At 34.7% G+C, this 25,870-nt stretch overlaps 2 protein-coding genes across 2 annotated transcripts; both read left to right on the forward strand.

The window, feature by feature from the left end:
• Window positions 1-285: 285 nt before the first annotated feature.
• Window positions 286-2,329, forward strand: LOC146163858 (uncharacterized). The gene is made up of 5 exons (XM_083382707.1): window positions 286-449; window positions 820-964; window positions 1,157-1,220; window positions 1,550-1,715; window positions 2,171-2,329. Exons 1-5 carry the CDS (start codon window positions 445-447, stop codon window positions 2,268-2,270), a joined length of 480 nt encoding a protein of 159 aa, XP_083238833.1. The 5' UTR covers window positions 286-444; the 3' UTR covers window positions 2,271-2,329.
• A 966-nt stretch (window positions 2,330-3,295) lies between these two features.
• Window positions 3,296-24,683, forward strand: LOC146163859 (uncharacterized). Its single transcript, XM_083380614.1, has 17 exons — window positions 3,296-4,089; window positions 4,436-4,464; window positions 4,676-4,878; window positions 5,710-5,832; window positions 9,629-9,784; window positions 10,039-10,089; window positions 11,487-11,715; window positions 11,962-12,161; window positions 13,121-13,192; window positions 13,251-13,436; window positions 14,393-14,464; window positions 14,529-14,859; window positions 21,908-22,107; window positions 22,907-22,978; window positions 23,037-23,222; window positions 24,179-24,250; window positions 24,315-24,683. The coding sequence occupies exons 1-17, from the start codon at window positions 3,671-3,673 to the stop codon at window positions 24,681-24,683; spliced, it is 2,970 nt and encodes a 989-aa protein (XP_083236740.1). The 5' UTR covers window positions 3,296-3,670.
• Window positions 24,684-25,870: the final 1,187 nt, after the last annotated feature.

Consider the following 25,870-nt stretch of genomic DNA (forward strand, 5'->3'; position numbering starts at 1 on the left):
TGTTTGTAACTTAAGGATAGCAAAATAGACTCTGGTTTGGTTTATTTTAATGAGTTCATAATTTTTATAAAAAAATATCAGTGTTAAGTTAGTAGTCCTGCATCGAGGTATATTGATTTGATAAAACCTATAACATGTGCCGAACTGAAATATTTGAGTTTAGTAATAAGAGAAGAAATGTTTGTGTATAGTCAGGGTTAGTGCAACACATTTTTTGAGCTGTCAGTGTAAGAGAAGATAATCAATTCTATTTGATGCTTTTTAGGTTGTGGTTGTTCAGTCAAATATGTAAATTTATGTATTTATATTGTAGGTTACTTGCTGCTCATTTCGTAATTCGAAAGTTTAAAATGAATCTTAAGTGCAATTTACAAATATGTCAAAAAACCTTATGTGATTCCAAGTCTTTGCTTAGGCACCTAAAACTGCACATCCGGACTGGTTATGAGGTAAAATGTCCATTTGATAATTGTTTTATTTCACATTTTACTTGTGATTATGGATGACGCCATGTGCACTCAAATTTTACACATTTTTTGTGCCAATGCATTACCACCCTCTTAAATGTAATTAGACCTAAGTTCAGTTGTAAATGTTTTAAGAACTTCAGGTTATAACAACAAAATTATCACTTAGAATTTATCTTGCCTGCCAAAACATTTTGAGTGTTTTTTTTTTGGCCTGTGACTATCAAAATTTCACCAACCTGTTATAACGATAGTTTAGTGTAAAGATGTCATTTTTCCTTAGTGCAAGAAAATCTTGTCGTAGCGTTAATTCTTATAAATTCAACTTTGTAAAGTTAGTGACTTTTTACAGAACTTTTGCTGAGTTGAACATTAAAGAAATAAAAGAAAAACTGAAATTAAAACCAAACACAGAGTTGGCCAAATCATATAGTTTGTTTGATATTCTGTCAAGTTTTTTTAAAGAAGAGGTGTCCGATATATACAAATGCTATTCGGTAAGTCTATCTGATTTGTTAATTTTATGACATCTAAATGCTAACCATTTAAACCAGATCAATTGCTATAGTTTGAATTTAAAGGAAATTTAATAGTTATGTAAGGTTGGATAAAAGTTTTTAAGAATAATAATTGTACATTCTTAGGGTCAGATATTTGATGTAATTTATTACATAAGTTTTATTTTGCAGAGCGACACTCTTTTTGAAAATATAGTTGAAGATGCACCAGCGACACCTTTTATTGTAGTGCTAGGTAAAGTTTTTGCTAGTAATAATGTTGTTACAAAATCACTTAGTAAACATAACTAATTACTATATGTATATATTATATATATATATTGGTTGCGCTATGCGATCATTTTATGAGCATGTATGTTTTCTCCACTTGGAACCTGAAACCATAAAACCAAACAAGTTGCTTGTGCAGTGCAACTGTATTACCAAGACAGGCTACAATGCTGTTAAAGCCTAACTTTAATCTTTGCCTTTTTTGATAATGGTTGTTGAATAAAGATAGGTTGATGGGTTTTAGCATATTACTTTTGTCAGTTAAGTTATGCTATTGTTTGTTATGTTGAATAGGTATGACTCCTGTTGATGCCACAAAATTTGTTGTCTTGGTAGAAAAAAATTTGGCCTGCACATTCAGTGACTTTTTTCAAGCATTTGTCTACCAATTTTGCTCATTTTATGTTTTCAACATGGTATATCCAAAAAGCTGTGAAATATTGCTGGAGTTTGTGCAAAGGTATGGTTTTACTTTGTAATTTATCATTTTTTAATTTAATATTTAAAACAGTGCTTCCACTGGATGATAATAGTAAAAATTACACATATTTTCGCCTTGGGAAGTTTAACAGAAATAACTTGACTATCTTAGACTTTTTGCCTGTAGGTTTTTTTACTTTGCTTCATCGTTATCATATTGATTAAATTTTAATTTTAAATATACTAAGCCAATTTGCGACTTCAATAGATGACGCCAGTGAGTAATAAGTTACCATAAATGCACATGTGTAAATGTATTAGGTTAATAATGGTCATAGTTTTGGTTAGGGGTTTAGTGGTAACCATCCTTTGTATAGCCTACCGTTTAACCTGCAGTCATGTTACATTATTAAATTTTAAACAGAAAAAAAATACAATCTGTAGCGGTATTTTATTGTTTGAGATACAATCACTTTGGCTTTTTGTTATTTTCAGATACTTTGCGGCATTAGATAGAAGAGGTATAAAGCGGAAGCGGAAGGATGTCCACCCAAGGGTTTTACGCCTTTGCAATTTGATTGCAAAAGGAACCTAAATCCAATTCCAACAAATAAACGTCAAACACAGTGTTCAGTATCGTGTTTGCTTGCCTATTTGAAAATAAACTAAAAAAAGGAAAGTGGGGTACTAAAAAAATGAAATTTAGTGTTATTAGAATTACAGAAAAAATCCTTAAAATTTTCCAGACTATAAATTCTGTAAAAATTACACGAATTTCCCGTGCAGCAGTTTTACCTCAAAATCTAGTAATAATTACCTGCAAAAATGGTGTGAAAATTACATTATTACGCAGTAAATTTTACAGGCAGAAATCCATATTTACAAAAATTAGTCAGTAATTTTTACCAGTTATTCAACAGTAAAATTTTTACAGTGTTTCCATGTAAAACTGCTGCACAGGAAAATCGTGTAATTTTTACAGAATTTTTTTAACAGTGTAGATGTACTTTTTGCAGCCTAACCAGTGCAAGATTTGCTGTTCTTTCTTGTCAAACGCTTGCTAACGTTTGACTTCGGAATATCTCTACTTTACACTTTGCTGTCGTAACCTTTAAAAAACTTAAACTTCTCGTTCGATTCGGCCGTAAACGAAACGAACAGTATAAGCGGTGAACTGGTTGAAATTTACTCCTTTTGACGGATTGAGAAAAGAGAGATTAATCCATTCCAGCGCCAAAACGAGAGAGCATAGGTTAACGAAATAATTTCGAATCCGGCCTAAACGTGCATATAAACGGGCTTAATAAAACGCGAACCGGCCGCTGAGCGCCACTGATATAAATACGACCCAGAGGGAAGCGGTATGTAAATCGGTGATGTCACATTACTAATTTTTTTATGTAGTTGTGAGACATTTATATCGAACCAGAAACCGAACTTAATGCAATTTTGGTAAAACGGAGTTGAACTGGAAATTTAAAATACTCTGAAAACTAACTGAAAATAAACATTACAAGGTAAACTGATGGAGCACGTTGAAAAAGCAGAACTAAGCCGTGTCGGAGTTCAGTTCCGCTTTTTTGTGACAAGGTTGTTCCGCACCACTGATGCAAACAACGTTGAAAACTAGCATAACAGCAAAGGGCGAAGCACAAAGACGAGGTGTAAGAGTGCACCATTCGTTACTAGGTAGTGCTTATGTGGATTTACGAAGCGACCCAGAATCGTTTAGTGTGCAATTTTATAAGAGGATATATCTGCCTGTGTCGTAAAAAGTGATAACGTAGGTTGGATTATAGATTTATGTTAAATAGTAACCTATACTGTTTAACAGGAAATGAAAAATAATAAAGTAGCTCAAGCCTGTATAGCGCAAGTTGCACGTTTTGATTATTATCGATAACAATTAATTGATTAAAAACTGATTTTAACTAAACCATTTTTCAATTATCTCAATTTCAGCAATCTAACTGGAATACATATAGGTTACAGGTTATGGAAAACCCAGATTTTGTAGAAATCCCCTTGCAAATAGGCATTCGTAATGAACGCTTTGGGATATTCCAGTTTGGGGTTAGCCAAACACATCTCACACGCTTGGAAAGCGCCATTGATCTATTCGAATCTGGTCACCCTCCCGAAGAGCTGATTGACTTGTTAAACTCTGAAAAACGAATTGGAATTATTTTCTGGGCAATGTACAAAATGGGATACAGTATGAGCAACGTTCGCAAGGCTATTCATCATTTTGACTGCACCATTCTGGTACCTGAATCACTTGAAGGCCACACAATCGAATTAATTCGTTCGGGGAACTTCAAGCAACAACTTCAAGAAAAAATAAATCTTCTGTTTGAAGTCATCCCGGAAATGTATCCATCCAAACAACATATGAATTTAAAAAGCTTAACCAGGTAAAGAAACCGTAGAGCAGTGATCCTTAAATATGTGCAGTGGCCAACTACCGATTCAAAGTTGTCATGGAACGACTTGTAACATATTGTAATACATATTGTTAAATAGCCATGCTCGCGAGCATACGAGACTTAGCCTAAATGCATACCGTTCGCTGGATAGATGACAGTTTTATACCAATATTCTACTAAAAAAACGATTGCCAACTTCGTTGTTGAGGAAATGTACTGACATTTTTTTCGTAGAGAACTGTGAGGTAAACTGAAAAAGTGAGAATCTCAGTTTGTAATAACGCTTCAACTTTTACCCAGAAACGTGTCTAATTCTCTATATTTTATTCTGTAGTACTTCATGTGTTAAATGGACGGACAATGGTAAGTTGGTAAACGTTAATCTTAAATTATTTTGGTTATAGTTTTGGCAAATACGATTATAGTTGAATTGTTTTGAATATATCAAGTGTAAAACGTATATAAATTAAAGCCTATACTTTGCGGAAACAAAGGTTTGATTGAACCTTTCATACAACCTATGTAGCCTAATCTTATTGGGATTGCTTTACATTTTTTTATAATAATAATAAAGCAAATGGAGTATCGATTGCGATCCTTGACGAGCATGGGATACTTCATTTAAACATTCCAAATTTGGAGCAAACACTTGGAGCACCAGTTGTTCGCGATTCCACCGTTGCATTTCTCGCAATCACTGGGGATGCAAGATGTGGAAAATCTTTTCTGTTTAATCTGTTCATGCAACATTTGAAAAAGACTGAAAATGCATCATCGGTATGTAAAACTATGTGGCTCGGAGGTTGTTGATAAAAGGCATCCTAAATTTATGTTATAAATCGTCTACACAATTAATTTTAAATTACTCAAATATTTCATTATTGTACGCCTAAACGTTTCCTAAATTTTCAGATGATTTGAATTTTAAGGCCAAAACATAGTATAATATAAATTTGCAAAAACGAAAGGAAAATAAAGAGGCATGCGATTTTTTAAGATGACCCCTAAGGTTATGTCAAAACAGGAAAACACAAGTATTTGTATATATGAGGATATCGTTTAAACTCCTGCGCCAATTACTGAAAGTCCTGCGGTTTATACACATTAAAGGAGATGGCGAAACAGCATTTGCGGGAAGCAAAAATTCAGTTATTTGGTTGAAATCGGCAAAGATACCATAATTATTTTATGCTAAAAATAGTTTAGAAGGAGACCTAACGCATTTAACACCACAAAAACGCTCACGGTGGTTAATACAAGTGTATTATTCAATGTCTTTGATAAACTATTTTTGAGGGCCAGCGACTACACAACTGCATAGCCACACAGAAAATACGTAGTAGGCTAGTTTGTGCGAAGTGCAAAAAGCGCATTTACATGGATTAGTTTGGCAAACTTTAATTCTAGAAAGTTGTATTTGTGTGAAATTAATGAAGGAAAATTTAACACTCATTTTTTCAAAACCGAAATGAAAAGAGGCGTTAAATATACTTTCAGGACTTAGCCTGGTGAAAAATAATTGTCTTATCGGAAAGCTTTTCTGGGCCGTTACCGCCTACTTTCACTATTGGTTTATTTGAACTTATAGACGGTTTGATTATCCTGCAGGTTGACTATTCACGAGACATGGTAGCACAGTTTTTATCGTGGAGGGGAGGTTACGATGCAACAACCAAAGGAATTTGGATTACGAAGAAGCCGTTTTGGATAGAGACGACACAAAACAAAAAGGCATGCTATAACTTACAGAAAAACCAAACATATATATTTAAGATTGTACTCTTTGTTTGACATATTTGATAAAGGTTTTCACAACTTATTTCATTCCTTTAATGCAGGGGTTCCCACCCTTATTTACACCGTGGCCCCATTCGAAAATTTTGACAAATCAATGGTCCCCCATTTTTTTTCAACCTTTTTTTAAGGAACGACATTTTAATTGTAATATAAGGTTATACCAGGGGTCGTCAACCTACGGCCCGCGGTCCAGATCAGGCTAACCCATGAAATTCATCCAGGCAGCCACTTCTTTGACAAATCAGACACGAGTCTATTTAAAATTCTTTTTGTCTATTTTAACTGCGTTAGTGTGAAAAATTTAGCGCAAATGATTTTTCCACGTCCGGTTTGTTCATGTTTGGGGGCTGTCTTGTGAACTAGATCAGCACTTCTTTACCGTTGCGCCGTGGAAAACTGCCAAGTACGTCGCGGGCAAACGAAAAAGGATTACTAATTTTGGGAAGATATTTTTTAGCATTTTTTTTATTTTTTATTTTTGGCAATGTAATAAAAACTTGCAAGACATTTACAAGAAATGCAGGTATACCAAAAAAACGAGCTCGCTTCGCTCGCCAGGTGCGCCATGTCACCAAAAGGGTAATAAAAACTGGACTAGCTTAACTATTAAGGTTTTCGCGCTTCCTCAAAGTAGTTTTTTTACATTTTTTGTTAGTAGTGTGGATGACGGCGTGTGAACTTGAATTTTAAACCAAACAAACGTTGTTTTTTTTCGCGCTTTGCGCCAACACTTTATTGCCTCCTTAAACGTAATTAAACACGGTTTTAAGTGCAAAAAAAGATCCGAGGTCCGCCTGATTAAAAGTTGTTCAAACATTTTAAAAACACAGTTTAGAAAAAGGTTGCCGACCCCTGGTTTATACAGTAACCGGTAGTTAAAACGATAAAATAATATAACACAACACGCAATAAACATGATAGAACATTAATTAGTTATTACTTATTCAGTTAATGTCATGGTTGAGTTCGTTTTTTCTCTGACAATGTCTTAATTGCTAGTAGGGTAGTGGAAAGAGCCAGCCGCATGTCATATTGAATATCCAAGACGCTGCGCTGCGTTGTCTTTAAAAGTACCATTGTTAAAACCAACATTCACAACGATATACTGATGGGAAAAGGCAACAGCATGGCATGACAATTTCATTAAGCTTAGGGTACGAATTGCTAAGTTTTGCCTAAAATGTGGTCAAACTATCTTTCTCAAAGCTCAATCGGGTTGCTGTCTTTTCCTGCGACTTAATAAACTAAAAGAACATATTATTTTTGAAATTCTTTCATGTCCCCCTTGAAAAAGGCTCGTGGCCCCCTAGGGGGGAACCCCTGCTTTAATGTGTAACAATTGGTACAAAAGAAAACAAAATACCATTTTGACGTTTTAAAAATCTATCATCGAACCCTCATACAAAAACAATGATGCACGCTTTCTATTTGTAGGTTAAACATATTTAATTTAAGTAATGTACACATAGCAGTGTGCGAAAGGTAGGCCTAAGTAAATTGTCTTAGCCTACACTTTATCAATCTAAAAGGAATGTTACCCGACAACATACTCTTGCAATGAATATAAGCAGCATAAACACAAAGTTAACTTTTTCATATGTTTCTTCATTGATAATACCTTCATCCCTGCAGTTCCATGCTAATTGGACCACATAACTGGATTTAAAGCATTGTATATAAGCAGCATAAACACAAAGCTTTTTTCTCATCTGTTTCTTCATGGACTTTAGTCTATAGCAGTGCTCCGCAACCTTTTTTCACTTGCAGCACACCAACAGAGCTAAAAATATTTGGCGGCACACCTACGAAACATATGAAGGTCGACAATAAACTTTGGATCAAACGCGCCGTAGGCGCCGAATATTTGACGTTTCACAATCTTTTATCTTCTGTTTTTACGGACTTCCTAAAACATCTTAAGAGGGCCACAGGGGCTTCAGCCATACGACCGAAATTAGAATAACCTAAACGCCGGTAGGACTATACTATCTAATAGTTGTATTAACGTTTAAATCGATATACGTCCTATAGGCATACACAACATTTTACCAAACCTTAAACCCACCCCCTTAATTTATCACTAACTCTTGTAATAATTCAAACCCTAATTTAATTTCCAACCCCACTCATTAGACTGCCAAACACTAACCTCCCAAAAGGGGAAAACAGCACAATGCGAAAACAGCGGCTCTCCAACGGCGCCCAAACCGCCGTTCCAATTAGAGCGCCCAAACGTCAACTTTATTAGGCCTAATTCCCATATACTTTAAACTTATTCTAGCAGGTTTAGGTATTTGGAGGCGATTTTAGATCTTATTCTATTGTGGTAAGAAAACAATTGCTTCATATTTATACCTGTGTTATTGAGTTAGTTGAACAACTGTTTTAAAATCCGACTTCCGGAGATTAACGTAACGTAGATTTTAGTTTTAAATATTTTGGAAAATTAATACGCGGCACACCGGTTGCGGAGCACTGGTCTATAGCAGGGTTTCCCAAATTTTTTGAATTACGGACCACGTTTTGTAAATCTGTTTTTTCGCAGACTGCAATACAAAGCAAAATATAAATATACCCAAATTTTATATATTTACCAAACTGACAACATTAATGGAACGCATAGGATTGCTTCCCTCTGCTTAAATCACCAATTCATCACAAATTCAAAGCGCATCAAGTAAGAATTACGATACTGGTTAGAGAAAGCTTTGGAAATCAATAAGTTGTGAATAACTGCGGCAATTTAATTATAAAAAAAAGCGGGAGCAAAAGCGTTTGTTTGGTTTAAGATACAAGTCCACACGTCGGTATTCATATTGAACAGTGTAACAAAACCACTTTAAGAAAATGCTTTTCCGTTTGTACGTGACGCACTTTGGCAGTTGGCAGTCGGTCTACCACATCGCAAGAAGCGCTAATCTATAGTTCATTCATGGACACTGGACAGCATCATAACGTAAACAAACCCGGTGTATAAAGATCGTTAACTCAAACCGCGAAAATTTCGCACTTACATAGTTAAAATAGTCAAAAAGTATGAGAAATAGAAAAAAATGGACTCGTGTCTAGTTTGTCAAAGAGGCTGCGGGTCGGATAAATTACGTTTCCTCGCGGGCTGTAGGTTGTCGACCCCTGCTGTACAACGTAGGCTATATGTGTAACTATTTAATTTCTTTTCATATCGCCACGGACCACCTGTGCAGTCGTCGCGGACCAATGGTCCGCGGACCACAGTTTGGGAAACCCTGGTCTATAGTACTTTCTTTGAAATCAAACGGTCATATTTAACCAATGAAAGATATATTCGAAAAATATAGGCTACGGGCGCAATGGTGGTGTAATTTTGACAGGTTTCAAGCACTGGCATTTCATAACACTGGCCTCTATTTAACATGTGTCGTTTTTACAACAGTTCAGCTTAATCGGAAATCTTTCATACGTACAATTAATATGAGTTAGATTCATATTATACATAGGTTTGTAATTGTATGACAAACAATTTAAAAAACATTTTTTTCAACTGAATTTAAAAATAAATAAGATATTCGAATCGAAAAAGGTTATATTCATCTATAGAAGAAAGGATATTCCTACTACGTAAAGTTAAAACCTCCAAATTCAACAATTTAAAGCAGCATGCAAAACTCATTAAATGTTTAACAAAATGGTTTATTATCTAATGCAAATGACAAGCATCTTGATTTAATGCGTTCCTTGCAATTTTAATAAGGTTGCCTTGTTTCTAATGGACACCCAAGGACTTTTTGACAGCAAGGACGACGATACAGATATGTCGAAGTTATTTGCCTTCAGCTCACTGTTGAGTTCCACGCTCATATACAATGTCCAGTCTAGGTTAAGAGCAATAGATTGGAAAGCCTTCAAGGTGACATAATATAATGTAAAAAAAGCCCCAAAATATATTTAACAATAATACTTATCGAAAAGCAATTAATACTTATCAATAATACTTATATTAAACAATAATACTTATCGAAAAGTATTTCTTCCACTTCGCTATATAAGGAAGTGTGGCTTTTGTATTGTAAGCAGCACAACTTTACTTTGGCTTAACTTGTAAACTTGTGACGTCGTGAATACATTTTTGTCAAACTTAATCTTCCTTTTAATATTTTAAAGGAGTTGGCCGATTACGGAAAAGTGTTTTCCGAAGGCGATGGGAAATATCAGGTAAGGTTGCTTGGCACTTGGATTGTTGCCTGGCAGTTTGGATTAATGTTTTCCATAAATAATAAACTATAGAGCAGGAATCTTTGCCTGCGTATAGTGCAGGGCAAGGCTAATCAACTCTTTTTAGCGAAGGTCCAATTACAAAAGTTTAAAATTTGCTTAGGGCCGTTATAACTCTCATAAAATAATTTACATTTACAGTCGTACAAAATGTAACACGGTATAATTTAGATACAGTATGTCCTTCGCTTCAACTAAGAATTATGTAATGTCCGTTACTATAGAAACTGGGGGTTTTCAATGAACAGCAGCATTTGTTTGCCAAAATATAAATAATTAAATCGCATTGCTAAGTACCGGTAAACCGGTAATATTACTGAGACTGATAAAGTAAATGAAACTTTTAAAAGACAAGGATATTTCCTTTGTACAAGCGGCATTTAATATTCTTTTCCTTTTGACCTTTACTAACTTACAAATTCTGATTTAATTCATAGTTCATATTGCTCGAAATTTATAAATGCTACTAAAAATTAATCATCTCTTTTACAAGTTACACACGAGAAATAAAGGAAAAGCGAATTGGTTTGAAAACTCTCTCACACGCAATATTTATCAATTAAACATTCATTTAAATGGTTGAATCGTAGGATACTAAACGTTTTAGCTTTCATCGCACGTTAATTTTCATCATATCTAACGTTTCTGACACACAATGGCGTCACTAAACGTCATAATTCGCCTGAAATTATAAAAAATCTAAAAATTTGAAAACCTAATCAAAACCAAAAAATCTAATCAAAAAAAACACACACACAAGTAATCTCAAGAAACCTAAAGTTATTGTTCGAGCTCGTGGGTGAATATGAAACTGAATCCTTATAGTATAAATTAATTAGCGAAAACATATTTTGACGCGACAAAAATCACGTTATTGGGTTTAAATTAACAAAACAAACTTTCTTGTTAAAAAAAAAAAGTTATTTATTTTGTGTCAAAAGGTTATTTAGTAACAGCATTTTTTGGTTTTGAAACGCAAAATCGTTTTGTTTCTGGTGACGTCCCTTAAGTATCTTTGTTTGTGCAAAAGCGGCGATATACTCTCAGTCTTACGGTGATATGTAAAAGTTTCGAAAAGTTTGCAGAAACTTAAAATAAATGCATACTGAATTTGCGGGGGTTAGGGATATGGTCTCGTGTTTCCCCAAACTGGACATCACTTTTAAATTATACATATTTTGTCTACTAAATAAATATATCAAAAACCTGAGTACTCTCTCTAAGTTCGTTTATTTTCCTGACTTAATTCGAAAGCCTTTAGTAAACTATAGGGATAAAAGTTTTTGTTTGTTTAAAAAAAATAAAACGTATTATTTAAAGAACTTTTCGTTGTACAGTCATTGATTTTGTTGGTTCGTGATTGGAGACATACAAATAACTATGGATTCGAAGAAGGCAAGACATATTTAAACAAAACATACTTCAACGAAGCTGCTGCAAAAACTCAGAAATCGGTTGCTGAAGATGTGGAATCACAGTTTGAAAATATGAATTGCTTCTTGATGACATCGCCTTCTGATAAAGTGATGAACGCTACTAAAGAAAATGATAAGTGTGCTTTGAAAGGTAAATGTAAGGACTGACAATGCGTGGTAGTAATTATATTTAACACGGTTCAGTTCAGTAAAAAGTATCCACTGTCGTTTTCCATTTTTGACAGTCTTACTATAGCTTACTTCGGTTAATAAACAAAAGCTAACTGTAAAGTGTAAATAACATGCAAGAAAACTGTAGATTATCCTATTCCACAGATTGTGCATTCAAGAAATTCAAAACAAATTTTACAATAAAATAATTATCACCACTTTACAGATGTTGGAGAAGACTTTTTAAACCAGACGATCAGTTTAGAAAAACAACTGTTACAAACTATCGAACCTAAACAAACTTCGATGGGCCTGGTTCGTGGCGGAGAAATGATCGAGTTGGCCATAAGATGTTGTAATCGCTTAAACGGAGAAAATGCCGACTCATCGAAAGGCAAAAGTTTTTCCCCCGAACTTTTTGAGCAGGTATGTACCAATAGTTATTTCCAAGGAGGACGACATTATTGTAGGCCTAGTAAGGTGAAAATCAAAAGCACCTGTCAGTTCTAACATTTTGGTTTTGCCGCCACACGATGCCAGCCTGCCGCGTTTTTCGTGATATTTTGTTTTGTGCCTGAGAAGAGACTTTTTCTTTAACGAAAAGGGGATACGCTTAAATAGAAAGATACCTTATGACTTCGTTAATGATTAACGTCAGAAGGAAAATGTAAAGCTTTTTGCGGAACAGAAAATTCTGTTTCGCGTATTTTATGAGGTTTGTTTAAGTCAGGCAAACTAGTTCAGCCCTTCTATAGGCATTTAAGTCACATTTTCTGACCTAAATGTCCTGTACGTCAAGGGTGTCTAACTGGTGGCTTTTCAAAGCCAAAAAATATATTATGTGCGAATGAAGCCGTATCAGTTTTATAGGTATGAACACCAAAAACCCTGAAAACTTTAACAAACAAATAATCGCACAAATTGCGCACTTTCGGACTTTTACATGTTCTATTATCAATTAACTACCAACAAATGAAACCCAAATATTTGTTATAAACAAATCAGTTTTCTCTGACACATGCGATTACGCGCGAAGTATTTCCAATTGTTTTGCGCTATCGAAGCATATTACGTTTAAATATTTAATATTGTCTTAAATGGGTAAATTTGCTGCTCTATCACAAATTTTTAGAAAAAACACTAATTATCCACGACAAAACACTAATTATCCACGACAAAAGAAAACACTAATTATCCACGACAAATGTTTGGCGCCTTCGGCTAGTTAAAGCGTTACATTTAAAACGTTTCACTTTGTCCTTAATGGTAAATATCCTCAGCTTAATATTCATTTTATCCATCTAGTTAATATGTTTTTGTGCTCAGCTTAAAATATTTCTACTTATAAATAGTCATCGAAAGTATCTTTAAAATTTTATTCTTAGGAAAAAGACCAGCTTCTTCTTCATACTGTCATAAGTGATTGCATAAGGATTTACAAAGAAGAATATTATAAGGTAAACGATGATACGAAAAAGTCTATCGCAGCATAAAAGAGCATCTGAATTTTTACAGTTAATTTCAAGCGAAAAGCAAATAGACGAATACTGCATTGTGGAAGTCGAGGCAAAATGTTACGCGGTTGCAATACAAAGATTTGACGATTCGGGTCTTCCCTCAAACGGCTTCGTTAAACAAATGAAGAAAGTGCTGGAGAAGCGATTGGAGAATAACAAAATAGAACATGATACAAATTTAAAGGTAATAAAGGTCGTTTGGTAGCCAATACTAAAATATTCATTTTAATGATTTTTGTTAATTGTCAAAAATCATAAAATATTTTAGTCTTGCAAATGAAGTATCGTGTTCAATCAAACAGGTTTAAAAACAAATTAGGTCGACTAACTATCGTTCTATCAAAATCATGATATATGTCCGATTAACTTCTCATAATCCGGTTTATCAGATTTTATTGCTATTGATTTTGCACATTTACTCCAAGACTTTTTGCGACCTTAGTGTATATATATTACTTTAAACCAAAAGCGTAATATACAGTGGTAAAAGTTAGGCGTAACGGTTGAGACCGGTGTTCCGTTAAAAAAGTTGTTGTCAGAACGGCGTTCCGGAATAAGAATTTTCGCAGGTACCATCACGGTAAATAAACAAACATTACCTTTACTGATTGCTCTGCGATATATGACGATGATTGTCAAGTTAAAAAATTGTTGTTTTCCAGGGGCGGATCGGAGCCGCGAGGCGATGCCCTAAAAACTCAACTTTAACTACCTAAATGTAAAGCACTTTCTTATTTAAAAATCCTATTTTTACGTTTTGTCCATTTAAGCTTTTGCTTTTTCATCCACGACCTGCCCTTTGTTGATTCCCTGCAAAATGCAAGCCAAGATATAATAAACAGAACAACATCTTGAATCTTGTTGTTTTTTCGCTGTGAAGTATATTTTTTTTTCGCTTTAAATTAGACGTTACAATTTTGTATCGGGTAGTGGTATCGGACGAGTACCGATACTACCACTTGGTATCGACTCCCAACAAAAATGAACTGGCATTCGTTGGCGGCTAAATTTTTTTTGTTTAATATAGTTAAACATTCACTTTTAAGTGATTGCTCTAGTCCTAAGTATTATCTTTCGTTTTCCAATTACTTATGGACAGTTCTTTAGCGAAACTGCTAAATTCTATTTTTTTATTTACAGCGTTCCAAAGAACAAGAAATAAATAAGTCAGTTTCAGAGTGTCTCACAAGATATAAGGCTGCAATGGATGAGGTAAATCATTCTAGTTCTATTAAAATTTCATTATCTAAACCTGCCTGTCTCACATATTTGACAGCTAATGACTGAAAGATATGTTGAAGATTTGCGGGCCAGCCACGAAATTCTAAAGAAAAAAATGAAGATAATTGTTGGAGTTAAAAGTTTGGCAAATCTCGAGACCAGTGAAGGTTTCACTACCCTTAGCAGATTAATTGAAGAGGAGTATTCCCAAATCTACGAGCCGAGAAACGAAATCCATAAAGCAATCTACGAACGTTCTGTTGATTTGGACACGGCGGAAAAAATTATTGTTGCAGTTCTAATTATTCCTATCGCATTGGTCGTAATTGTTGTTGCACCATTTGCTCTTATTGGTGGTCTCGCCTATGGCGCTGTTAAATGTATTGGTAAGCTGGTTAAAAAAGTGAGCAGTTTCAATTCTTAAGAGGGGAATAACAACAATACGTACAATCACATGTACATTATGTACATATACATGGTAGAGCCTGGACTCTTTGTTTTGCTTGGTCGGTATTTTCATATATGTTGTTGTAAAATATGCTGAATCGTCATCTAAGAGTACTGTAGAAATCTTTCTGGTAATATATGATTTATCGATTACTAATAAATTAGTGTAGCCTATACTGTAGCCTACTTATAGGACAGGGATGGCGAACCACTGTCCCACGGGTCACGAAATGACCCACCAGCGATTTTAATGACCCATTTGTCTCTCTAGAAATACCAAAATGTTATCAATCATTTTCATGAAAGAATAAATGTAAAAAAGAACAGTTATTCGTTAGATAGCACTATACTGATTAATTTAGGGCTGGCAAATGTGTGGGTCGTGCAAAATTATTTTAGGGTGGCGAGTAGGCCTACATTAACTATACTTCAACAAATGCGTGAAAAAAAGCAACTAAAAGCATTTTGTTTATCGCTGTAAAACGCAAAGGGGGGGGGGGGGGCGATCCTTCTGGGAAAATTAAGAGTTCGCAGACTAAAAGTTCCGAAACCATGGTTCAACCAATAAACCATGCTGAAAAGCTATCTGCTGAACTCATGTAATCCCATAAAAAATGCTACAGCATTTGTTAATTATTTAGCTTCCTAATATTTGTGGGAATCCGAATTTGGAAATCATCCAAAAACCTTAAACCACCAAACCAGACAATAGCACTTAAACGACTCAGCAGCAAAGTTTCGCATAAAATTAGCAAATAATCAAATATATGACCCACTTGTGCATTTTGTAAGGATTAAGCTCGTGTTTGTGACCCGCGCGATAAAAAGGTTCGCCATCCCTGTTATAGGACTTGCTTAAAATAATAAAACAATCTTTAGGGTTTGGTGTTTTACGTATTTGGAGAGAGTAAAAAGAAATCCTTAAATGAACACAAAAAAACAATTAATACATTACATAACGGATTCCATTTAGAAATATAGCAGTTTAGATAGTGGTTATGGAGAAGTAGCGCATTGGCCAGACCCTGGCAAAGTAGAGGCCCCGCGTATACTAGATCTGGGCAGCTATTTAATCAATCCTACCAACTAATTTAAACCGACCAGCTGCCTATTGTCCAAAAAAATTTTTCTTCGTATTTTTTGCGCTAATTTGTGATTACACATCTATGATCTTTTGGCAGCTTGTATTCTTAGTTTACATATCTGTTTATAAAATGTATTACCATGTTAAATGGATCAAAGCATTTAAAATTACAACGGGCCTTGCTTTCAATTATAACAGCCCTTAGATTTCCGATTATATATTAGATGACTTTACAAAATGACGAATTAGTGACGTCATTATTTTCCGTGAGCTTTTAGTGGTATAAAACCATTTTTTTTTTACTATTGATTGTTAAAAAACAATTTAAAAATTCTTGTTCGAAGAAGCTGATAAGAAAGAATATACAATAGGAAGTGATAAAAACAAATCAAACAAAGCCCTGGTCATAAAACAGGATAAAGCAAGCCTGTAGTAGAAAAACCGAACTTTAGAGTTCGTAGAAGACAAAGTGTATTATAGTCTTCGAATTTTCGGACAGTATTTTAGTCATGAGTAAAGTCATCAATCAAATTTCGATTCTTCCCTCCTGGTTTATTTCCCCGCTCCAATTAGGTTTCTTAAAAAACGCTCACACACAAGCACTTACCAAATTTGAAACAGAACCTATACGAGCGCTAATAACTTGCGGTATCTGTCTAAATTTTACGTGTTTATACAAAATGAAACAATTCATTATGCTTTGACTCTTAATCACTCTTTGCTTTTTTTTATTACGTTGTTGCATCTCCGTGTAAATTTGATAGCCTCATGAAACCTCATGGATAGATCAGGTCTTCGAAGAATGAATGCTACAATTCACATGTAATTAACGAACAAGTGATGTTATAGAGGGGGCAACATCTTCGTCAGAGGGCTGAATATTAAAAAAAAGTACATTTTTAACCGGCATAATAGTTAAACTACTTTGCAAACGTTGCACTACGTGGCGCTACACGTTCGGTAAATAGAAATAGAATGACACATAGATGTGTGATTTCATTTCGCGATAATCGGTGAACATTTAGCCTATTGCAAAACTAAGAACGCGCTGGCCGTCTCTTGGCTGATTGTGTAATGTTATATATTCAAAAAGTAATGTTAGCGTAAGATCTTCGTCAGAGGCATAAATAATGCGAAAACATTTTTTTAAAAAGCATAAGATTTTACTTATGCCTAAACGTTTGCACGGCGTGTCATTTTGTAGAAAATTCAAATCATATAATGTGTTTTTATGCTTCACGTGGTGATCGAAAGGCGTTAAGCCTACACTATTAAAAGCAAAGGCGCTGGTCGTCCCTATTCTTTTTGGCGCTTTAAGTGTGTCAGTAATCCGTTAATCTTATGCTTCCCCACAATCAGAGTAACACTCTACAGCCTGTGCAAATGCGGCATAAATGGACTGACTTGTTTATTTATCTGAGTTATCTTCGTGGCTTTAAAGATTCCAATTCTTTGTTTTAAATACCCATACATTTTTCATTTGGTTAAATCACGATACTATTAAAACTTAACATGTAAGCAGGGCTACCATCTGCTAAAACCAAAAAATATGAACTCTTGTCTAAATGCATAGGCATGCTACTGAATCCAGGACTTTTTATAAAGCAAATACAAAATAATCCAAAAAGCACTTGCGTTTATTTGGTTGAGTTGGGAAAGCTTTTAGTATAAAAGTAGACGTCAGGGTTCCCGAAACTTTTTTCATAAAGGGACAGATAATTGCAAGGTCTGAAAATAGAAGGCCGGATAATTGTTAGGATTTACGATTGTGGGCCAGGTAAAATATATTTTTTGAAGCGTTATATTTTTTTATTGTTTGATCTGCCGTAATAACAACTAAATTAAGTTCAGCCAATACTTATATAAATCTCCTATAGACTGTGTGTGTCATAATCCATATTTTACTAGTTTGTATGCTCGGGGTATTTAAGAGGCCCCTTGTAAAATATTAACAACATTTTAAACCTTTTGCCGCCAACATCTGACGTAAGCACACTTGCACGAAGTAAGCACACTTGTAAAAAATCGTTATTTTAAGTCATCTATTTAGAAATTGTTGATTTATTTTGTTTAAATTGGTAATATGTATGCTGTTTTAATTACCGCACAGGACGCCAGTGATACACTTCAGGAGTAAACTTATTATGTGTTTCCACAACAGAATGTTGCCTTCCAACAGAACACATAATGCCGACGATAAAAGTTTTAAATTTTGTTTTAATAGCTTGAGAAGCGCTTTGCTTAGAAAACAACATCAGTCAGCGAGGTCTAAAATTGTAAAATGAAGAGAAAGTTAAAAAAGTTGACTAAATATATATACATCCAAAACAAATATGTACTAAGACAAGCTGCGTGTAACACAAACCACTAAAAAAAATTAGAATAAGAATATGAAACGTGCCATAGCAAACCATAGCAAACCAAAAAGAATGCGAGGAAAACAATATAAATACGTAACGCTGCCGCTGAGCGCCAGGGTTATAAACACGACCCAGAGGATGCGGTATGTGAATCGGTGATGTCACGTTAATAAACTAGTATTTTTATGTAGTGGTGGAAATTATCCAGAGTCCTTGGAAAAGAAGAAATAAGTTGTGCTGTAATTTGGTTCAGCTTTAGTTTGTGGCAAGGTCGTTCCGCACCAATCAATGGCGTTAAAGGCTACCATAAAAGCAAAGTGCAATGCACAAAGATCAGGTGTACGAGAGTACACCATTCGTTAACAGGTAGCGCTTAAGCGGATTTTACGAAGTGGCACAATAAGTGGATATATCTGTCTATAGTGTCTACTCTATATCGTAAAAGTGCTAACGTAGGTTGGATTATAGATGTACGTTAGTTAGTAGCCTATAGTTTAACAGGAAATGAAAAATAATAAAGTAGCTCAAGCCTATACTATGTATAGCGCAAGTTGCACGATTTTATTACCGGTATCGATAACAATCAAATGATCGAAAAATAATTTAAGTAAACGATTTTTCAATCATTACAATTTTAGCAATCTTACTGGAATGCATATAGGTTACAGGTTATGGAAAACCAGATTTTGTAGAAATCCCCTTGCAAATAGCCATTAAAAATGAACGTTTTAGGATATACCAGTTTGGGGTTAGCCAAAAACGCCTCACATGCTTGGAAAGCGCCATTGATCAATTCGAATCTGGTCAACCTTCGGAAGAGCTCATTAACTTGTTAAACAGTAAAAAACGAATTGGAATTATTTTCTGGGCAATGTAAAAAATGGAATACAAAATGAGCAACGTTCGCAAGGCTATACTCATCATTTTGACTGCACCATTCAGGTACCTGAATCACTTGAAGGCCACACAATCGAATTCATTCGTTCGGGGGAATTCAAGCACAAACTTCAAGAAAGAATAAATAGTTTGTTTGAAGAAATCCTGGAAATGCATCCATCCAAACAACCTATGATTTTGGAAAGTTTAACCAGGTAAAGAAACCGTAAAGAAGTATTTTTCAAACTGTATGCCGTTGCTCACCAATTACCGATTCTCGAAGTTGTCATGGAACGTCTGGTAATTTAAAAAATAACATATTATTGAATAAAAGCAACTAGGCATGCTCGCGGCAATACGTGACTTAAATGCATACCGTTCGCTGGACAAAATAGTTTTATAGTTACATCCTGTTATCTTCCTACGTGGTAAAAAATGATTGCCAAGTTTGAGAAAATGTGCTGGCATGTTTTTCGCAGTAAACTGTACAACGCAAACTGAAAAATTTTGAGAATCACAGTTTGTAATAAGGCCTTAACTTTTACCCAGAAACGTGTCTAATTCGGTACTCTATTTTTTATTTTATAGTACTTCATGTGTTGAATGGACGGACAATGGTAAGTTGGGAACGTGTAATTTTACATTATTTCGGTTGGTTTTGGCAAATACTAATTATCGTTTAAAGTTTAAACACTTGAAAAATATTTTTTGGATATATGAAGTGTAAAAAAACGTGAAAAAACCAAAGCCTATGCTTCGCGGAGACGAAAATTTGCCACCCATGTTATCTTATTGGGATTGCTTAGCATTTTTTCTTAATGAAAAAGCTGGCGGAGTATCGATTGAGGTTCTTGACGATGATGGGAAATTACATTTAAACATTCCAAATTTGGAACAAACACTTGGAGCACCAGTTGTTTGCGATTCCACCGTTGCATTTCTCGCAATTACTGGGGAAGCAAGATGTGGAAAATCTTTTCTGTTTAATCTGTTCATGCAACATTTGAAAAAGACTGAAAATGAATCATCGGTATGTAGATACATGATTTGGAAATTTTTGATATGAAGGGATACAAATTTTTTTTAATAAACATTTATTTTAGACATCCAAATGTTTCATTACTTTAAGCCTGCATGTTTCCCCAATGTATTGATTATTTAAATTTTATGGCCTAACAATGTATGCATAATATAAATTTGCAAAGGGAAAAGGAGAATAAAATTCTTCGAAACGCTTGCGACTTTTTCGAGATGCGTCCCAAAGTTATACGTCAAACCAGTAATTCACAATTAACCTTATAAATGTGGATATAGTTCCTAAAAAAAATCCTGGCTAAAAATCCTGGTCGAAGCACGCTTAAGGAGAAGGCGACACAGCATAATGCGGGAAGCAAAAATTAATTTATTTGTTTGAAACGGGCAAAGATTCCACATTGCATACTAAAAATAAGAGGCATAAATAATAATTTTGCGACATGTCCTAGTAAACAAGTTTTTCTTTAATGGAACGCCGTTCGGGGCCGTTACCGCCTACTTTCACTATTGGTTTATTTGAACTTATAGACGGTTTCCGTATTTGCTGCAGATTGACTATCGACGAGACATGCTAGCACAGTTTTTATCGTGGAGGGGAGGTTATACGATGCAGCAACCAAAGGAATTTGGATGACGACAAAGCCGTTTTGGATAGAGACGACACAAAACAAAAATGCATACTATAACTTACATATAAATAACATTTATTTATTAACATTCTTCTTTTTGTTTGACTGTTGAAAGGACGTTGTTTGAGTATATGGCAGTTGCTTAAGTATATGTGGTCCCGATTCCCATGTTTGACCAGTCGTATAAAACGTTGCACAACCCTCTTTTTGCCAAAGTTTGCTGCTGGTTTTATTTATAAACTTTACAAGCTCCGGCCCATAGATTTATGATTCGAATCCCATAAATGACGTAAGCCTAGTTACTAAGTTTATACTTTCACAATGCACGGTTTTACAATACACTGATAACACCTGTTTTACGATGTCAGGTAGGACTTTTTACGATTTTATATCTCGTAAATACCTAAAGTCACGTAGGCTCAAGTGTTTTAAAACAAAATCTTATAACTAGAGTTCTGCCTTAGTTAAATTAACTGCCAGGTCACGAAAATTCCATAATAAAACGTAAAAAGCAATTGGCATTTGCAACGGGGCTACAACACACGTAGCGATTAATTTTTCATTATACACAACAAGGCAGCATACAAATATACCAAAAGAAAAACCCGTTAGCCTACTGCATAGCCTTGTGTCAATCGAATTTAAAATATTTTGCATTTTTTGTTAAGCTTTGTTACGGTTGTTTAGTTAATAGGCTGGATGCCACCGCCTTCTAATAAAGTGACGAACGCTACTAAAGAAAATAATAAGTGTGCTTTGAAAGGTAAATGTAAGGACTGACAACGCGTGGTAGTAATTATATTTAACACGGTTCAGTAAAAGTATCCACTGTCGTTTTCCATTTTTGGCAGTCTTACTATAGTTTACTTCGGTTAATAAACAAAAGCTAACTGTAAAGTGTAAATAACATGCAAGAAAACTGTAGATTATCCTATTCCAGAGATTGTGCATTCAAGAAATTCAAAACAAATTTTACAATAAAATAATTATCACCACTTTACAGATGTTGGAGAAGACTTTTTAAACCAGACGACCAGTTTAGAAAAACAACTGTTACAAACTATCGAACCTAAACAAACTTCGATGGGCCTGGTTCGTGGGGGAGAAATGATCGAGTTGGCAATAAGATGTTGTAATCGCTTAAACGGAGAAAATGCCGACTCATCGAAAGGCAAAAGTTTTTCCCCCGAACTTTTCGAGAAGGTATGTAGTTATTTCCAAGGAAGACCACATTCTTTTGTAGGCCTAGTAAGGTGAAAATCAAAAGCACCTGTTAGTTCTAACATTTTGGTTTTGCCGCCACACGATGCCAACCTGCCGCGTTTTTCGTGATATTTTGTTTTGGTGCCTGAGAAGAGACTTTTTCTTTAAGGAAAAGGGGATACGCTTAAATAGAAAGATGCCTTATGACTTCGTTAATGATTAACGTCAGAAGGAAAATGCAAGGCTTTTTGTGGAACAGAAAATTCTGTTTAGCGTATTTTATGAGGCTTGTTTAAGTCAGGCAAACTAGTTCAGCCCTTCTATAGGCATTTAAGTCAGTTTTTTTTTTAGGTATGAACACCAAAAACCCTGAAAATTTGGACAAACGAATAATCGCATAAATTGCGCACTTTCGGACTTTTACATGTTCTATTATCAATTAACTACCAACAAATGAAACCCAAATATTTGTTATAAACAAATCAGTTTTTCACTGACACCCGAGAAGTATTTCCAATTGTTTTGCGCTAGCATATTACGTTTAGATATTTAACATTGTCTTAAATGGGTAAATTTGCTGCTCTATGGTAAATTTTTTTTAAAGAAAATACTAATTATCCACGACAAATGTTTGGCGCCTTCGGCTAGTTATAGCGTTACATTTAAAACGTTTCTTAATGGTAAATATCCTCAGCTTAATATTCATTTTATCCAACTAATTAATATGTTTTTGTGCTTAGCTTAAAATATTTCTAGTTATAAATCGTCATCGAAAGTAACTTTAAAATTTTATTCTTAGGAAAAACACCAGCTTCTTCTTCATACTGTCATAAGTGATTGCATAAAGATTTACAAAGAAGAATACTATAAGGTAAACGATGATACGAACAAGTCTACCGCAGTATAAAAGAGCATCTGAATTTTTACAGTTAATTTCAAGCGAAAAGCAAATAGACGAACACTGCATTGTGGAAGTCGAGGCAAAATGTTACGCGGTTGCAATGCAAAGATTTGACGATTCGGGTCTTCCTTCAAACGGCTTCGTTAAACAAATGAAGAAAGTGCTGGAGAAGCGATTGGAGAATAACAAAATAGAACATGAGACAAATTTAAAGGTAATAAAGGTCGTTTGGTAGCCAATACTAAAATATTCATTTTAATGATTTTTGTTAATTGTCAAAAATCATAAAATATTTTAGTCTTGCAAATGAAGTATCGTGTTCAATCAAACAGGTTTAAAAACAAATTAGGTCGACTAACTATCGTTCTATCAAAATCATGATATATGTCCGATTAACTTCTCATAATCCGGTTTATCAGATTTTATTGCTATTGATTTTGCACATTTACTCCAAGACTTTTTGCGACCTTAGTGTATATATATTACTTTAAACCAAAAGCGTAATATACAGTGGTAAAAGTTAGGCGTAACGGTTGAGACCGGTGTTCCGTTAAAAAAGTTGTTGTCAGAACGGCGTTCCGGAATAAGAATTTTCGCAGGTACCATCACGGTAAATAAACAAACATTACCTTTACTGATTGCTCTGCGATATATGACGATGATTGTCAAGTTAAAAAATTGTTGTTTTCCAGGGGCGGATCGGAGCCGCGAGGCGATGCCCTAAAAACTCAACTTTAACTACCTAAATGTAAAGCACTTTCTTATTTAAAAATCCTATTTTTACGTTTTGTCCATTTAAGCTTTTGCTTTTTCATCCACGACCTGCCCTTTGTTGATTCCCTGCAAAATGCAAGCCAAGATATAATAAACAGAACAACATCTTGAATCTTGTTGTTTTTTCGCTGTGAAGTATATTTTTTTTTCGCTTTAAATTAGACGTTACAATTTTGTATCGGGTAGTGGTATCGGACGAGTACCGATACTACCACTTGGTATCGACTCCCAACAAAAATGAACTGGCATTCGTTGGCGGCTAAATTTTTTTTGTTTAATATAGTTAAACATTCACTTTTAAGTGATTGCTCTAGTCCTAAGTATTATCTTTCGTTTTCCAATTACTTATGGACAGTCCTTTGGCGAAACTGCTAAATTCTATTTTTTTATTTACAGCGTTCCAAAGAACAAGAAATAAATAAGTCAGTTTCAGAGTGTCTCACAAGATACAAGGCCGCAATGGATGAGGTAAATCATTCTAGTTCTATTAAAATTTCATTATCTAAACCTGCCTGTCTCACATATTTGACAGCTAATGACTGAAAGATATGTTGAAGATTTGCGGAGCAGCCACGAAATTCTAAAGAAAAAAATGAAGATAATTGTTGGAGTCGAAAATTTGACAGATTTCGAGACCAGAAAAAGTATCGCTCTCCTTAGCAAACTAATTGAAGAGGAGTATTCTAAAATCTACGAGCCGAGAAACGAAATCCATAAAGCAATCTACGAACGTTCTGTTGATTTGGACACGGCGGAAAAAATTATTGTTGCAGTTCTAATTATTCCTATCGCATTGGTCGTAATTGTTGTTGCACCATTTGCTCTTATTGGTGGTCTCGCCTATGGCGCTGTTAAAGGTATTGGTAAGCTGGTTAAAAAAGTGAGCAGTTTCAATTCTTAAGAGGGGAATAACAACAATACGTACAATCACATGTACATTATGTACATATACATGGTAGAGCCTGGACTCTTTGTTTTGCTTGGTCGGTATTTTCATATATGTTGTTGTAAAATATGCTGAATCGTCATCTAAGAGTACTGTAGAAATCTTTTTGTAAATATATGAATTATCGATTACTAATAAATTAGTGTAGCCTATACTGTAGCCTACTTATAGGACAGGGATGGCGAACCACTGTCCCACGGGTCACGAAGTGACCCACCAGCGATTTTTAATGACCCATTTGTCTCTCTAGAAATACCAAAATGTTATCAATCATTTTCATGAAAGAATAAATGTAAAAAAGAACAGTTATTCGTTAGATAGCACTATACTGATTAATTTAGGGCTGGCAAATGTGTGGGTCGTGCAAAATTATTTTAGGGTGGCGAGTAGGCCTACATTAACTATACTTCAACAAATGCGTGAAAAAAAGCAACTAAAAGCATTTTGTTTATCGCTGTAAAACGCAAAGGGGGGGGGGGCGATCCTTCTGGGAAAATTAAGAGTTCGCAGACTAAAAGTTCCGAAACCATGGTTCAACCAATAAACCATGCTGAAAAGCTATCTGCTGAACTCATGTAATCCCATAAAAAATGCTACAGCATTTGTTAATTATTTAGCTTCCTAATATTTGTGGGAATCCGAATTTGGAAATCATCCAAAAACCTTAAACTACCAAACCAGACAATAGCACTTAAACGACTCAGCAGCAAAGTTTCGCATAAAATTAGCAAATAATCAAATATATGACCCACTTGTGCATTTTGTAAGGATTAAGCTCGTGTTTGTGACCCGCGCGATAAAAAGGTTCGCCATCCCTGTTATAGGACTTGCTTAAAATAATAAAACAATCTTTAGGGTTTGGTGTTTTACGTATTTGGAGAGAGTAAAAAGAAATCCTTAAATGAACACAAAAAACAATTAATACATTACATAACGGATTCCATTTAGAAATATAGCAGTTTAGATAGTGGTTATGGAGAAGTAGCGCATTGGCCAGACCCTGGCAAAGTAGAGGCCCCGCGTACTAGATCTGGGCAGCTATTTAATCAATCCTACCAACTAATTTAAACCGACCAGCTGCCTATTGTCCAAAAAAAATTTTTCTTCGTATTTTTTGCGCTAATTTGTGATTACGCATCTTT

This window comes from Ascidiella aspersa, chromosome 2, assembly GCF_963924565.1.
Source record: "Ascidiella aspersa chromosome 2, kaAscAspe10.2, whole genome shotgun sequence".
Lineage (NCBI taxonomy): Eukaryota > Metazoa > Chordata > Ascidiacea > Phlebobranchia > Ascidiidae > Ascidiella > Ascidiella aspersa.

Excerpts from the sequence above, each read along its gene's own strand:
- LOC146163858 (XM_083382707.1), top strand. Across the intron at positions 965-1,156 it reads ATATATACAAATGCTATTCG|AGCGACACTCTTTTTGAAAA; the intron begins GTAAGTCTATCT and ends TTTATTTTGCAG. Across the intron at positions 1,716-2,170 it reads TTGCTGGAGTTTGTGCAAAG|ATACTTTGCGGCATTAGATA; the intron begins GTATGGTTTTAC and ends TGTTATTTTCAG.
- LOC146163859 (XM_083380614.1), top strand. The coding sequence starts at position 3,671 with ATGGAAAACCCAGATTTTGTAGAAATCCCCTTGCAAATAGGCATTCGT. Across the intron at positions 4,879-5,709 it reads AGACTGAAAATGCATCATCG|GTTGACTATTCACGAGACAT; the intron begins GTATGTAAAACT and ends ATTATCCTGCAG. Across the intron at positions 22,108-22,906 it reads CCCCCGAACTTTTCGAGAAG|GAAAAACACCAGCTTCTTCT; the intron begins GTATGTAGTTAT and ends TTTTATTCTTAG.